The sequence below is a fragment of the Pelobates fuscus genome, chromosome 1 (assembly GCF_036172605.1).
Source record: "Pelobates fuscus isolate aPelFus1 chromosome 1, aPelFus1.pri, whole genome shotgun sequence".
Lineage (NCBI taxonomy): Eukaryota > Metazoa > Chordata > Amphibia > Anura > Pelobatidae > Pelobates > Pelobates fuscus.
Genome location: NC_086317.1, coordinates 312,544,399 through 312,558,929, shown reverse-complemented (window position 1 = coordinate 312,558,929; position 14,531 = coordinate 312,544,399). Strand labels below are relative to the sequence as shown.

The 14,531-nt window shown below is 39.6% G+C and overlaps 1 protein-coding gene across 1 annotated transcript in view; it reads left to right on the top strand.

Moving 5' to 3' along the window:
* The first annotated feature begins 217 nt into the window (after positions 1 to 217).
* The window catches only part of TMEM255B (transmembrane protein 255B), an 88,094-nt gene continuing 73,780 nt past the window's right edge, over positions 218 to 14,531 (top strand). The window contains exons 1-3 of the mRNA XM_063458935.1: positions 218 to 464; positions 3,993 to 4,135; positions 6,622 to 6,684. Coding sequence (XP_063315005.1) covers positions 422 to 464; positions 3,993 to 4,135; positions 6,622 to 6,684 — 249 coding nt within the window. The 5' untranslated portion in view covers positions 218 to 421. The remainder of the gene's footprint in view (positions 465 to 3,992; positions 4,136 to 6,621; positions 6,685 to 14,531) is intronic.

Below are 14,531 nucleotides of genomic sequence, written 5' to 3'. Positions count from 1 at the left end.
CTGGAATTATAGGTAAAGAGAGACAATGTACAAAAAACAACAACAACAAAAAAAACCTTTAATTAGATTTAAGTATATTTATTACATTTTAGAAAAGAATATAAGGGTGAAGCGTAGTGTGGTCATACATTGCTGAGGGTTTGGGAAAGCTCTGAGAGGGAGAGATGGGGGAGGGGCAGGCACTAACCTCACTCAGATCATCTTCTATTGACTCCTGTACTGCAGCAGCAACAGATCACACCTGTCTTCTCTGGACCATGGAAAGAGATGCCGTGTGCATGAGCTGAGCCACACAGTATCATTGCATTACTGGCAGCAGACAGTGCCTTATTAAGTTTGCCTGGTGTCTTTCCTGAAGAGAGCAGCTTATATAGTACCATTAGTCTGCTGTGAGATCATTGCAACCCAAGGCTCAGTCAACATGCAGTCAGTCTCTGGTCTCACAACACCCCTTGATGCTACAGGTAAGTAACTTTACTTTACACCCATGTACTGTCCTGGTATATGTTGCTGTTTAATTCAATGCATGGACCCGCGGGTGCCTTGTGTTGGCACACTTGTTTTTTATGGTTTTTTTAATATATTTTTTTTTTTGTCTTTTGTAGTAGGATATCAATATTTGTCTATGTTTTCTCTACATTTGTTTATTTTCACATGATCGCATTTTACCTGACCAAGTGGCCCTTTTAATGCTGAAAGTGATGCTAGTTGACTGTGGATGCAGAAACTTGTTAATACTGTGACTTCTACAAAAATGTTAAGCAGAAATATGAAATAGTTACATTAAACTCACCACACTTTTTTCACCACATTATAATTTCTTTTTTCCACCTACACAGTGGGGGGTAAGGTGCTAAAATATCTCAACCAATCATGTCTCTGCAATGCAAACACATGGAATAAATCCTTAATAAATTATTCTGTGATGCCACAGCTTAACCCTATTTTTTTTCAATTTATATTTTATTGATCATTTTCAAGGCTAATGAAAAGCTAATTACATTGCAAGTGAATAACAACAGAATAAACATCAACGTAAATAAAAGTGTACAAAGTGTCCATGCAAAAATATATCAGAAAAAGTAGGCATTTCAATGTAACCATTACATCATTGCATCTTAACACTTTAAGAACCAAGGCTTTTTGAGCTGCAACGCATTTGCGACCAAGGCCTTTAGGCACTTTTGCCATGTCTACTTTTGCCATGTCTGCATTTTACCAAAATTTCTGTTTAAGTGCACCCATATAGTATATATCACCTTCTAACTAAGAAACAGGGCTCTCTTTTGATCTCTTCTATGTATAGATATCCCAATAGTAAAAAAAAATAAAAATACAATATCAATATTTTTTGCATTTAATAATTACTACAACTAAAGAAAGTAAAACTAAAGAAAACTTAATCAATTTAGTCACAAATTATTCCTGATTGTTAAAATGCCCATGATGTCTAGACTTTCAATTAATTTTTAAAGTTATAAAACAAATATTGCAAGGAGTGAATCATGATTTTAAAGCTAAAACGGAAGAATTTGGCATGGTCACTATCACCCCCATATTAATAAAAGGGAGGTTAAATTCTCCCGCATGCCCCTATTTGAGGGGCCTGTCGCCTAAACAGAAGCCAGTGGCTACTCTCTGTCATATAAGACTTAATGTAAATCAGTATGTGGGTCACTATGACCCCCATATTGATAAAAAAGGATGTTAAATTCTCCCGCATGCCCCTACTCGCGGCACACTATTATTAGGGTGAGGGGGGTAGGTAGGGTATTTCTATTGGGGGGAGGAAGTGATTAGGGGCTTGGGGAGCCCTAGTCACTTTATTATTTGTGGTCTCCACCCACCGATCATGGGTGGGCACCTGGGGGGGACATTAGGTCCGCCCCCATTATTTATTTCATTAGGGTCCCCATCTGCCGCTCATGGGTGGGGACCAGGGGGGACATTAGGTCCCCCATTTAATTAATTAGTGTCCCCACTCGGCGCTCATGGGTGAGGACCGGGGGGACATTAGGTCCGCCCCCATTATTTATTTCATTAGGGTCCCCATCTGCCGCTCATGGGTGGGGACCAGGGGGGACATTGACCTTTTGCAGACAATAAACCTTTTGGTACATTCGATATTTAATGTGCAGTGTTTTACATTCATCAGAATGTTTTAGAAACAGAATTTTAAAGTATAATCCCCTATGTTAACAGACTGTAGCTTTAGTCACATAGATATAAAATGCTGTGGCACTGTGGCAGGATTGGCTCTTGAATACACTATTACCCGATAAAAGTGTTAAAGGAACACTAAAGTGTTTTAAATACAAAGCTGTATTCCTAACACGATAGTGTCCCTCAGCCCCTGCGCACTCCTCCCCCCTGTCCCCTCCCGACCATGTATAGGGTTAAATAACCCTTTAAACACTTACCTGATCCAGCGCCGAGGTCCCTCAACGCTAGGTCAGGCTTCTCTTCCTCAGACGTCAGCCAATGGGGGGAGTTTAAAAGCGCTTGCACTGCAAGTGACACACACACATCAGTCCTTCCCCGTAGGAAAGCATTGAGTCATTGCTTTCCTAGGGGGATTTTGAAGACCCTGGATCTCCTAATGCAAAGTGTGAGCACGTCCAGCGTTGTTTTTTTTTTTTGTTAAATGGAATCTGAAAGAACTTCTTTGAGATCACTTTATAGCAAAAGTGTTCTCTTAATGAAGTATCAGTGAGGAAACGTGAACTAATTGTCCACTTTAAAACCAACAGCCTTCACTGATTGGCGGGGGCACTCTGAGGCCGAGAAGCAGTCTGTGTTAAACATCATGTATCCATAGTGTTTTTAAACAGTCAGATGGCAACAGAATTGTAACTTAAAGTGGAATAGAGTATAGTATGTACAAACTGTGTTTTCAGGGCAGGTTTTTAGTTGCTTGGATTTTAGAAAGAGTTTTTCATTCATGAGATGTATAAAATGAGAAGATAATGTGTTGTTAAGAAGGATATGTGCTGTTTTCTGGGGTTGGTGCTTGATATGTGATATTTAAATTATGGATTCCGAAGCAGAAAGGGATACTATAGGCATCAAAATAACTTGATTTAAATGAAGCAGTTTTGGTGTGTAGATCATGCTTTTGTAGTCTCACTAGTCATTTCTATGCTGTTTATTAACGTTTGAAATCAATTTTGTCACTGTTTATGCAGCCTTAACTACACCTACCCTGGTCTGGTTTAATCACATGCAGGATGCTCATACTGGATCTAGAAAGCTATTAACAGTGCAGGAGATAACACATTCTAAATAAATAAATTAAATAGAATGTGCAGTAAAGGAAGTTTAAACATTAGATGACTCTATACAGAAAGTGTGTAGCAAGGCTGTGCAGGGAGGTATGAATAGATATGTGTAAAGAAAATGACTTAGCTCCTAAATGGCAGAGAATCGAGCAGCGAGACTGCAGAGTCATAATCTATTCACCAAAACTGCTTTATTAAGCTAAAGCTGTTTTCGTGCCTATAGTGTCCCTTTAAGTGTGGAAGACATCTTTTGCCTACACCACATCCAGTCATCAATATAAATGGTTTTGTGGAAAACTGTTAGACTTGTGCAATCTTCACTAACTGCAACAGATAATGTGGTTAAAGGGATATTGAAAGTTCTTCAATTAACCATAATGATTGTATATAGGTAATGGTGCAAAGAGATCCCTGTCCCCTTCATTGCATCTGTGACAGATCACCAATTGATCTCCAGAACGTACCTGTAAAGTTGTGGGTCAAAATGGCAACTCAGTCTCTCCCAGGTGGGCTAGTTTCAATTGGTACGGAATAGATTTCTGAATGCATTTAATCAGTTGGGTGTCCCGTTACTGTTTTATATATCTGGCAAAGAACTTAAAATATGTATCTAAACACCATAGCCACAGTAGCCAACACATGTACTGCTTTAATTATTAATGAGCTATATTAATGACACATGAGATATGCAATCATTGTTTTCTTTTCTTGTAGGTCAGTTTTCAAAAAGAAAGAGGACTTCCCTGTGGTTTTCAATCTCCCTCCTTGTGGTGTCCCTTTTTATATTGGTCTTAGGCCTAGTGGCAACTACGAGAACAGAAAACATAACAGTGGGAGGCTATTATCCAGGGATTGTTGTAAGTATTGTGCTGTGTAAGATATCTTGTTCTGCTCTCATGTTGCAATGTGATATTGGCTTATTAATATTATGCAATGAAAGACTATAGCATGTTATATCAAGATGTATTTCATTTACTTATTTTTATCTGAGTTATTGTGGTATGCGTGCACATGTACACTGGGAACCAGTAGAGACGGATCCATAGGGGCAGGTAATGCATTCCCCCCAAACCCCCATGTCATCTCCTCCCTCCCCCTCTCCCACACACACAGTTTTTTTGTTGTTAAAAAAAATTGAATCTATTTTCATTGTAAAGACTACTTATAAGTTTGTCCTTAAAACAAACATGTGTCAGTCATGATTATATCTGCTGTTTCCATTCTCCCCTTCTCTCATGTGGTTATGTGGGTAGAGGTCAACAACTCAAAGGGGGCAGTGCCCGACCATCTTTAAACTTCACCAGCTGCCACAGCTGAAAACTATATAGACATATTCTAGTCAAAGAACATGTTTGTTTTTAAGTGATGTTGAGGAAAGCCTAATCAATTTCGAGGTTGTTTTCTATCAGTTTCTTAGCTTTCTTTACGTGTGTAGGGCAAAAGGATGCTTGAATATCTGTTTAATTTAAAAATGTAAGGCTACTTAGTTTGCATTGGTTTAAATGTATTAAAAGTGTACATGTAAAAGATAACAATTCAACAATGTAATTGAAAGGTAGTTTCAAAACATTTGGATATCTTAATGTAATTGGTCAATGAGGCAATTAAAAAAAGGAAATCAATGGTGAAGGGTGAATAGGGTTGACAAATCATGAAAGGGAGGGAATCACTTGTATTGAATAAGAAATGGCAGGTGAATATTTGTAATATTAGGTTGTTTTTCAGAGTATTAATATAGAATTTGCACTAATAAGATATACTTATAAACTGTCTGAGACACCACGGCATATAACGCACAGTTTCAATCATGATACTTTCATTGATGATTAAACCTATAGCTCAAATTCTATCATAACTTATTTATCAGGTTAATAAGTGCACAAGTTTTGGAACAAACAATTTAAATGGAAATGCTCCTTTGACCAGTATATGTCTAATTTAAGGAAGGATATAGTGATTAACTCATGCTGAGTCATCCTGCCAATAGCTGGACAGGGGTTAATGCAAGAAACAACCATGCACACATTGTACTGCGCTCCTGAATGTCGGTGATATATCACGTATGACACATTTCGCTGGAAGGCCATCCGGGTAACTAACGATCTCTAGATAGAGATGAATTGATTTTCATTGTTTGGATTCCTAAGATCTATACATTTGGATTATTATCATTTATGATTACATTGTTGTGTTTCATGCAATTTTAATTAACAGTACAGTCATCAAAGATGGCTAAATTCACATTATTGTTAATTATTATTGTAAATATTGAATAGCTCGATACAGTATATCATGTATGTATTATCTATTACAATTTGATTTTGGCTAAATTCATATACTTGCATGTAAAGAAATTTTATGAGTTGATACCAAATAGCTGTACATATATTTAAACATTAGGGGTTTGTCTGCAAATATTTATCTGAATTGACTTTTGTAGATATTGAAATCCACATTTTACTTGTAATGTTCATATTTTTCTCAAATGTTATTTTTTTTTTTCACACACATAAACAAGGAGGCACAAGTGGGGGATGAGAGGGGAGGCAAGATGAGAGGAATGGGGTAAGGATGCGCAAGGTGAGAGAAATTTGGGGGAGAGACATACGTGGGTAATTAATGAGGGGAAGAGGCACAGGTGGAGGATCAGGGAGAGGAGGGAGAACAAGTTCCACGTTTTTCCAAGTTTGTATGGCTATATGTGTATATCTATGTATGCCTTTCGTTTCCTGTTTGTGTCTATGCATTAGTGTCTGTTTGTAAGACTGTGCCTTAGTCAGTGCATACCTGTATGTGCTTGTATATGCATGCTTGTTATTGTGTATTCCTGTGTCTGTGTATATAGTTTTGTCTGTGTGTTCCCATCTGTGTGTCCTGTCTGTGTGTGGCTGCCTGGGTGTTCTATGTATGTGTGTAACTGCGTATGCCTGTTTGTGCCTGTCTGTGTATGTGCCTGTGTATGCCTTTATGTGTCTGAGTGTGCCTCACAATCACACTCAGTCAACCCCCAAACAATCACACACAGTCACCACACATAGTGACTGTGTGTGATTATAAGCGGGTTGGCTGAGTATGACACAGTATCTATTACTTATGATGAGGGGGTCCATTCTGTGATTGTTGCACAATGCCCTTGTGCAAGTTGATCTGTGTTGGAAGCATACTGTAATAAAAAGATAACCTCTTCCTGTATTTGACATGACCATGTTTATCCAACAAAGGACTGGGCAGATTTATCAGTGGAGTCTGCTCTGGGCTGGAGGCGTGTGGGTGGTCATTCAGATGTTTGCCTTCTCAATTCTTTTGTCTGTGAACCTCTGTATGTCCTATTTTATTGTTGCAGCTTGGTTTCGGATCTTTCTTGGGCATTGTTGGAATTCATTTGGTGGAGAACAGAAAACAAATGGTAAGTATTCTATGTATATATCTATTTTATGAATATGGAGAGTTTGCTTTAACTGGTGCAATAAAACTGATAAGCACTCTATAATATGAGAGAAATGTCTGTCTTAGGGTTAATTCATAAAAAAACAACTGTATTAAAATGATAATCGATTTGCAAAATGTAGGTTAAACTTGCTAATCTATGACTATCTAAATCAGCTAATTACAAAATTACATTTTATAATTCAGTTTCTAATTAACTCGAATTTGGTGTTTGGTGAATAAACCCCCTTGTTAATACTTGTCCATCATGACAATATCGTCATGACTAAATAAATATTTGAGGACTCTTACATTTTTAAGTAGCTAGCCTGGCTTCATGTTGCAGCCATCTGGCACAGCTGAAAATGTCACATGTAAAAAAAGGTTCATTTTTTTGTTCAAATCTTGTACACTTGTACAAATCAGATGGCTCTTAAGAGGTTTTTTTCATTTCTACAGTCTACAACAAAGCTCTTATTATATTATTTTGTGCATCCTGCAGAGTAGCTCACAAATGAAATTTGTGCTTCAGGCCTACGATCTCATTAACTATCGTGTTCCTCTGGGAATAATACTTTACTATTTTGTTTTGATGTAAGCAGGCTGGGTAGAATAATGTTATTAAGAGGAATTAGGAATATCCATTTTCCTTTCTGTATGACGTCCACCATAAGTGACAATACTTATGATCATGGTTACTGCCTAATGTTCCAAATTGTTTATAAATAAAAGGTTATAGCTTTCAAAAAAATCAATTTTAATACTTAACATCCTGCTTTGTTATCAAATTTGTGTTCATTTTGGAATATAGAAGTATTATTTATCTGTTCTGTTGTAAGAGAAATAGAGCCAGTGCCATTGGTTTCACCTTCAATTAATTGTCATTGTGCCATAGAACCTTACCAGTTCCTGGCTATGTATCTACATACCAGGGAGCTGGACTCCAGTCGTCAGTCAGTCTGTCTCCAAAAATCTCCTCCATCAATATCTGTTTATGAAAACAGGCTTAGATTGATAGGCAGTATTTAGTTTTTTTCTGCTGGGTGTTTGTGTGGACCATCTCATCTTTCACCTCTACCCAATTATATCCAATGGTATTGTTTAGCCCAAAGGGCTGCCATGGTTATGCATCACCTAAATGCAAAGAAATGTAGATGGCTTGGAGATGACAAATCAAAACCAAATAAGCTAGGGGAATCTGAATAACATCCATTATTATTTTTGAATGTAAAAAGCTAAAGAGTTGTGACATATGCTGGTAGTTATGGAAAAAAACATACCATATAAATAAAAGAAAACTAGGACCAATGTAGAGGGAAAGGGTTAAGTAAATAGAAATTACTATGGAAACTATTTTGTTTCTGTTTTAGATGTGTTTAATAGTGTGCAGCACCGTGAAGTCAACTTCCATCCATGACCTATCTATCTCATACTCCCTAAACCTACTAATGGAAACATGTCTCTCTCCCTCTGATACTGCTACCCCTACCTCACTATCCTTTGGTGGTCTTCACTTTACCCACAACCCAAGACAGGCTGAGAGTAAAGGTGGTGGTGTAGGATTTCTGCTTTCACCCCACTGCTCCTTTAAACCTCTTCCCACCCCCCTTCCCTACCTTTTTCCAGCTTTGAAATTCACTCAGTTCATCTGTTCAAACCCATCTCTGCTAACATAGCTGTTATCTATCCCGCCCTGGTTCCCCTAGTCTGTTCCTTGACCATTTCTCTGCTTGGCTTCCCAACTTCCGATCAAGTAATATCCCTTCCCTAATTCTCAGGGATTTCAACATTCCTATTAACCCACCCCTGACCTCAGTAGCTTCCAACTTCTTTTCTATTACCTCCTCCCTTGGCCTATCACTGTGGGCTAATACTCCCACACATGTAGCTGGCAATATCCACGATCTTGTTTTTTCTAATGCATGCACTATCTCTAAGCTCCACAACACTCAATTTCCTCTCTCAGATCCCAACCTCTTATCATTTGTTCTTGAAAGCTCCTTCAGCCACCAGTCTCACCCTAACCCCCTCAACTCAAAAGGGACCTGAATTATTTTGACCTCCAGCAACTCTCAGCTGATTCCAAACTCTCATTCATCCCCACTTTCTTCTGTCCCTCTCTGGCTATCTCCTCATATAATGCTACCCTCACCTCCGCCCTGGACGCTGCAGCCCCGCTCCAAAGATGTACCTCAAGGAAGACGCACCTCCAACCTTGGCACACTAAATCAACCTGCTACCTGGAGAGATGCTCCCGTTCAGCTGAACGCTGCTGGAGGAAGTCCCGCACACTGGCGTGCATACCGCGGTCACAAGGGTCGCAGTTACGACCAGGCCCAGCCCACCAGGGAGCCCGGCCGCCCTGCGACCCTGTATGTATGACAGTTTGCCAGCCTCTTCTCCTGGGGGGCCCAGGAGCTAGCCACCTCCAACGTTCATTCAGTGTCTCCTTTTGCAAAGACACCTCCTCCTCTTGCCCTGTCTCGGTTGGAGTCCCCCAAGGATCTGTTCTTGGTCCCCTTCTGTTCTCTCTTTATACTGCCTCTCTTGGTCAACTCATTACCTCCTTTTGATTCCACTACCATCTATATGCCGACAACATCCAGATATATCTCTCCTCCCCTGATCTTTCCCCCGTGGTTCACTGCTTGCCTTTCTTCAATTTCAGATTGGATGTCCTCACGCTTTCTGAAACTCAATCTCTCTAAAACTGAGCTTCTTATTTTCCCCCCTCATAATGCTGATCCTCCTCCTTTGCTTCCCCTAAAAGTCGATGGTACTTGCATCAGTCCACCCTTGCAAGCTCGTTGTCTTGGTGCTATCTTTGATCCTGGCCTCACCTTTGTGCCACATAACCAGAATGTCGATTCCACCTTAAAAATTTTGCTTGCATCTTGCCCTTTCTCATGCAAAATGCTGCCAAGGAGCTTGTTCATGCTCTGGTAATCTCTTGCATGGACTACTGTTCAAGATGAAAAAGCCCGAGAAAACGGGCGACACGCGTTGAAGTGTGAGCAGCATCCAGGACACAGAGGCTCTGATTGTGACAGCCTGCTTTTGAACCGACCACACACAGACGAGTTCAGCTTGCAAGCTATACTCCACCCCATCAGCGCTGAAATCGGGCGGGAGTTTCGAACCAGCAGTCAGTGGACGGTAAAATGGCTATTCAGCCCTCTGATCCTGTAAATGCTTAATTGTGATATCTTGGAGACAAGTCTCACCATTTGATAATGTAAGAGTCCATATCTGGGGGAAAGGGAATCTATTTATGATTAAAGCGGTTTTACACTATGCCAAGTCTTTTTTTGTGTCCTTTTAAGGTAAAATCTACACAAAAGCTTCAGTGTAAGCTAAGCCTACATTTCTGGAAATAATGCTTTCTGACCTATTCCAGAGGAGTTTTTCTTTTGATACTATTTAATACTGAAATGCTGGCTTTTAACCCCTTAAGGACGCAAGATGGTTCAGGACCGTCATCGGCATTTTTCCATTGCCGACCGATGACGGTCCTGAACCGTCCTAAATTTAAGATGTACTTACCCAATCGCCGTCGTTCCCCCGGCGGCGATAGGCGTTGGTCCCGGTGTGGGGAGACTGCCTGCAGCCCAGACAGTCTCCCCATGGCGGATTAGGACCCCTGTGGGGGTCACAATAGGTGTCCATGTGTCTGCCTGCAGGGTGACTGTCTGTGCTGACAGGCAGTCTCCCTGCCAGTGTAAAATCAGAAAAAAAATTAAAGTTAAAGTTAATAAAAATTATTATTATATATGTGTGTATATAAATGATATATAGACATATATTATACCTATATAATATATGTCTACATATCATATATATAATGTCATACTAAGTGTATTTTTATATTAATATGTACATATATTAATATAAAAATACACTTATAATTAAATTACACACGTATATATAATATATATAATAACTATATATATTGTATATATATATTATTATAAAATACAAATAAAAAGTAATTTAAATTAAATTAAACATGTAAAAATAATAATAAAAATTTTAAAAAAAATTATATATCTATACGAAACTTTATTCTAACTGTATTTTGATATTAATATATATATATTTATATCAAAATACACTTAGAATGAAATTGTATATATATATCTATGTATATATAAATAAATAAATAAAAAGAATACAAACTATTCATATGTCCATATACAAAATTACATAAATAATTATATAAATATACACGTAGACTTCAAATATATAAATATGCATATATATTTAAATTCTACGTGCATATTTATGTAATATTTTTACATAATTAAGTTATTTTATTGATTGCAATTTAAGGGACCTGCCTGCCAACCCAGGCCGAAAGTCCAGAGAATTTAATTTGCTATCACTGTATTTTACCCTGTAACGTTCTACGACACCCTAAAACCTGTACATGGGGGGTACTGTTTTACTCGGGAGACTTTGCTGAACACAAATATTAGTGATTCAAAACAGTAAAACATATCACAGCGATGATATTGTCAGTGAAAGTGACTTTTTTGCATTTTTCACACACAAACAGCAATTTTACTGATTATATAATTGTTGTGATACATTTTCCAGTTTTGAAACACTAATATTTGTGTTCAGCAAAGTCTCCTGAGTATAACAGTACCCCCCATGTACAGGTTTTATAGCGTTTTTGAAAGTTACAGGGTCAAATATATGGGTCAAATATTTTTACATTGAAAATGGCCAGGTTGGTTACGTTGCCTTTGAGAGCGTATGGTAGCCCAGGAATGAGAATTACCCCCATGATGGCATACCATTTGCAAAAGAAGACAACCCGAGGTATTGCAAATGGGGTATGTCCAGTCTTTTTTAGTAACCACTTAGTCACAAACACTGGCCAAAATTAGCGTTCAATTTAGTTTTTTACTTTTTTCACACACAAACAAATATGAACGCTAACTTTGGCCAGTGTTTGCGACTAAGTGGCTACTAAAAAAGTCTGGTCATACCCCATATTGAATACCCTGGGTTGTCTACTTTAAAAAAAATATGTACATGTGGGGTGTTATTCAGCGATTTATGACAGATAATTGTGTTACAATGTCACTATTGATACATTTTAAAAATGTATGTTTTGAAACCACAATATCCTACTTGTACTTATAGCCCTATAACATGCAAAAAAATAGCAAATAGCATGTAAACACTGGGTATTTTTAAACTCAGGACAAAATTTTGAATCTATTTTGCAGTTTTTTTCATTCGCTTTTGTAGATGAGTAAAAGATTTTTCACATAAAAGTCAAAAAACATGTATTTTTTTCAATTTTTCATCATATTTTTTCATTTTTTTAAAATTAAATTACATGAGATTATATAAATAATGGTATGTAAAGAAAGCCCCTTTTGTCCTGAAAAAAACAATATATAATTTGTATGGGAACAGTAAATGAGAGAGCGGAAAATTACAGCTAAATACAAACACCACAAAAGTGTAAAAAGATGCCTGGTCGCAAATGTACAACATCGCAAAAACAGTCCGGTCCTTAAGGGGTTAAAGTGAACGTGTCATAGCAACAGTGGTGTTACAGTGGTGTTACTAGGTGGCAAAAAGACCCAAGGGTACATTTTTTTTTTTTTTTTTTGCAGTGCATTTTGAGGTAACATACAGGCATGTGGTGCCCCAAAGGCAGTCCACTTGCACGGTTCAAAACATAGGTAACAATGGGGTATATAGGAACAATGCACAATTTTATATATTTAGATACCAGAGGATAGGTCACGAGTTTGTATATAGTGAACATGCTAGTCAAATTAAGAACAGTCGGCTATTCTATAAAGCGATATGACTCAATATGAAACAGGTAGCGGTGGTAGTTAGTAGCCATTATTTAGTAACTCAGCGTGGAAAATACAACATATAGCATAATAAACTGGCTATGAGGCTTTAAAACACAACTATGAATGAGTCCCATAGGCTAGGTCTAGAGCACATTATGCGAGGTTCACGTAGGGAGACCTGTACTTGTTGGGGAGTCCCCAGGGTGTTGCAGTCCTGCAGCGCCGTCTGTATTTGTGCCGGGAGACTGTCCAGGGTCTTTGCTTATTCAGCCGATGCCCAGTGTGTCATGTGGGCGATGGTCGCTCTGTGCTGGGCTTGTGTCCCGCCGGTATGTACCTTTGGCTTGGATGTGAGGCGGCATTGTGCCTGAGCACCTCGTGGTGTTTCTGAGCGCAATTCCGCCATCTTGTGGGGTTGCATGTGTCTGTGACCCGGTGGCTTTGCTCTTGCTTTTGCGGATGCAGGTGTGAGTACCTGGGTCTGCGTGGTTGGTTTCCCCTCCTCTCTTGTGCCTAGTCGGAGGTGGCTGGATGGCTGCTCTGAGGGCCACTAGCGGAGCTCCATAGTGGCGACGGCTTGAGGGTAGGGTAGTCCCCTGGAGTGTAGTATCTCGCAGAAGGCCGAGTAGAGCCAGTCCAGGGCCACCAAGGGGTGGGGGTGCCTTAGCTGCCCCTCATTCTTTCTGTGCGGCATTCGTTGAGCGGCCATCTTAGGCATGGTTGACTTGCTATCTGGCCGCTAGACAGTCGTCGCATTTGCTTTCTGCCTCAGCTTGCCCATCTAGTGGGGACCGGGATGTCCCCCCCGGTCCAGAGGAGGGGGGGGGGTAGGAGGCCTGCAGCGCTTTTCAGGGGCTCAGGTGTCGAGGAGAGCGGCCGCCTCTCCCCGGCTCCAACTCCCGTAGGCCTCAGGTTGAGTTGCGGTTTATATACCCCGAAGTGCACAGAAAGGGTATCCACCGGTTCCCCGAAGCACACCCGTCGTGGGTGTCGCACCCTGGATGGGTTCTGGGAAATATAGCCGCTGATTTTGCCTTGCTTAGAGCTCGCTCGGCGGGAGCTCTGTCCCCATGCGTCCAGTCGGCTTGGCGGTCAGGCTCCGCCCCCCCCAAGGGTACATTTTATGGACCATCCCGCTTATATATTTACTTAAGCCACTCCTATGTCCTATGTCCAACCATAATTTGTACTATAAATCACATTGTGACATTGAATATTTTATTGAAGTCAGAGTATTATATAAACCTATATTTATAAACTTCACACCTGCTTTATTAACCCAAAGTCAAGCTAACTCTTCACGGCAATGCATTACAACCATGCACCCACTGTTAAAGGGGCACTGTCACAAATTATGTAATTGGATGTGATATTTCTCTGTTAGTATTATAGGGGACTCTGGGCTAACAGTGCCATGGTGACAAAATTAGGGCTTTCAGGACCTCACTCATGGCTCTGACCCTTGTCAGTCCCCCTCCAGCAATGCGCTTGCATAGTAGGTTAATTATTTCCATATTTTAGTGTTTTCAGTTTATAATTCATGATATCAATTATATATGTTGTAGGAATGTTGAAGGAATACCTACCATATTGAAATCTTCATCAAATCATCATCAACCATCATCAACCATCATCATCCTCAATGAAGAGACATGCCACACTTCTTGAATGGGGGCCCCTCTTTTAAGCCCTACTACTTATTCACTTTCTTTATGATCAACTCCCCCTCTCCTTTATCACTTTTCTTTTTCTTCTTTTATTTTTTACACCTTTTTCAAACATTCTTCTTTTTCTTCTCTTACTTTCAAGCTTGCATCTCTACCATAATACTTTTCTTTTACTCCTTTTATTTTTACAGCTCTAAAACTCTCTTCCTTCTCCCCTTTCTTTAGGCTTTTCAGTCCTCCTCCTGCTCCTCACCGATGCTGCCAGCCAAAACATGGCACAATGGAAAACACACACACACAGACAGCAATGCCAGACCCCCCCCCCCCCCCCCTCC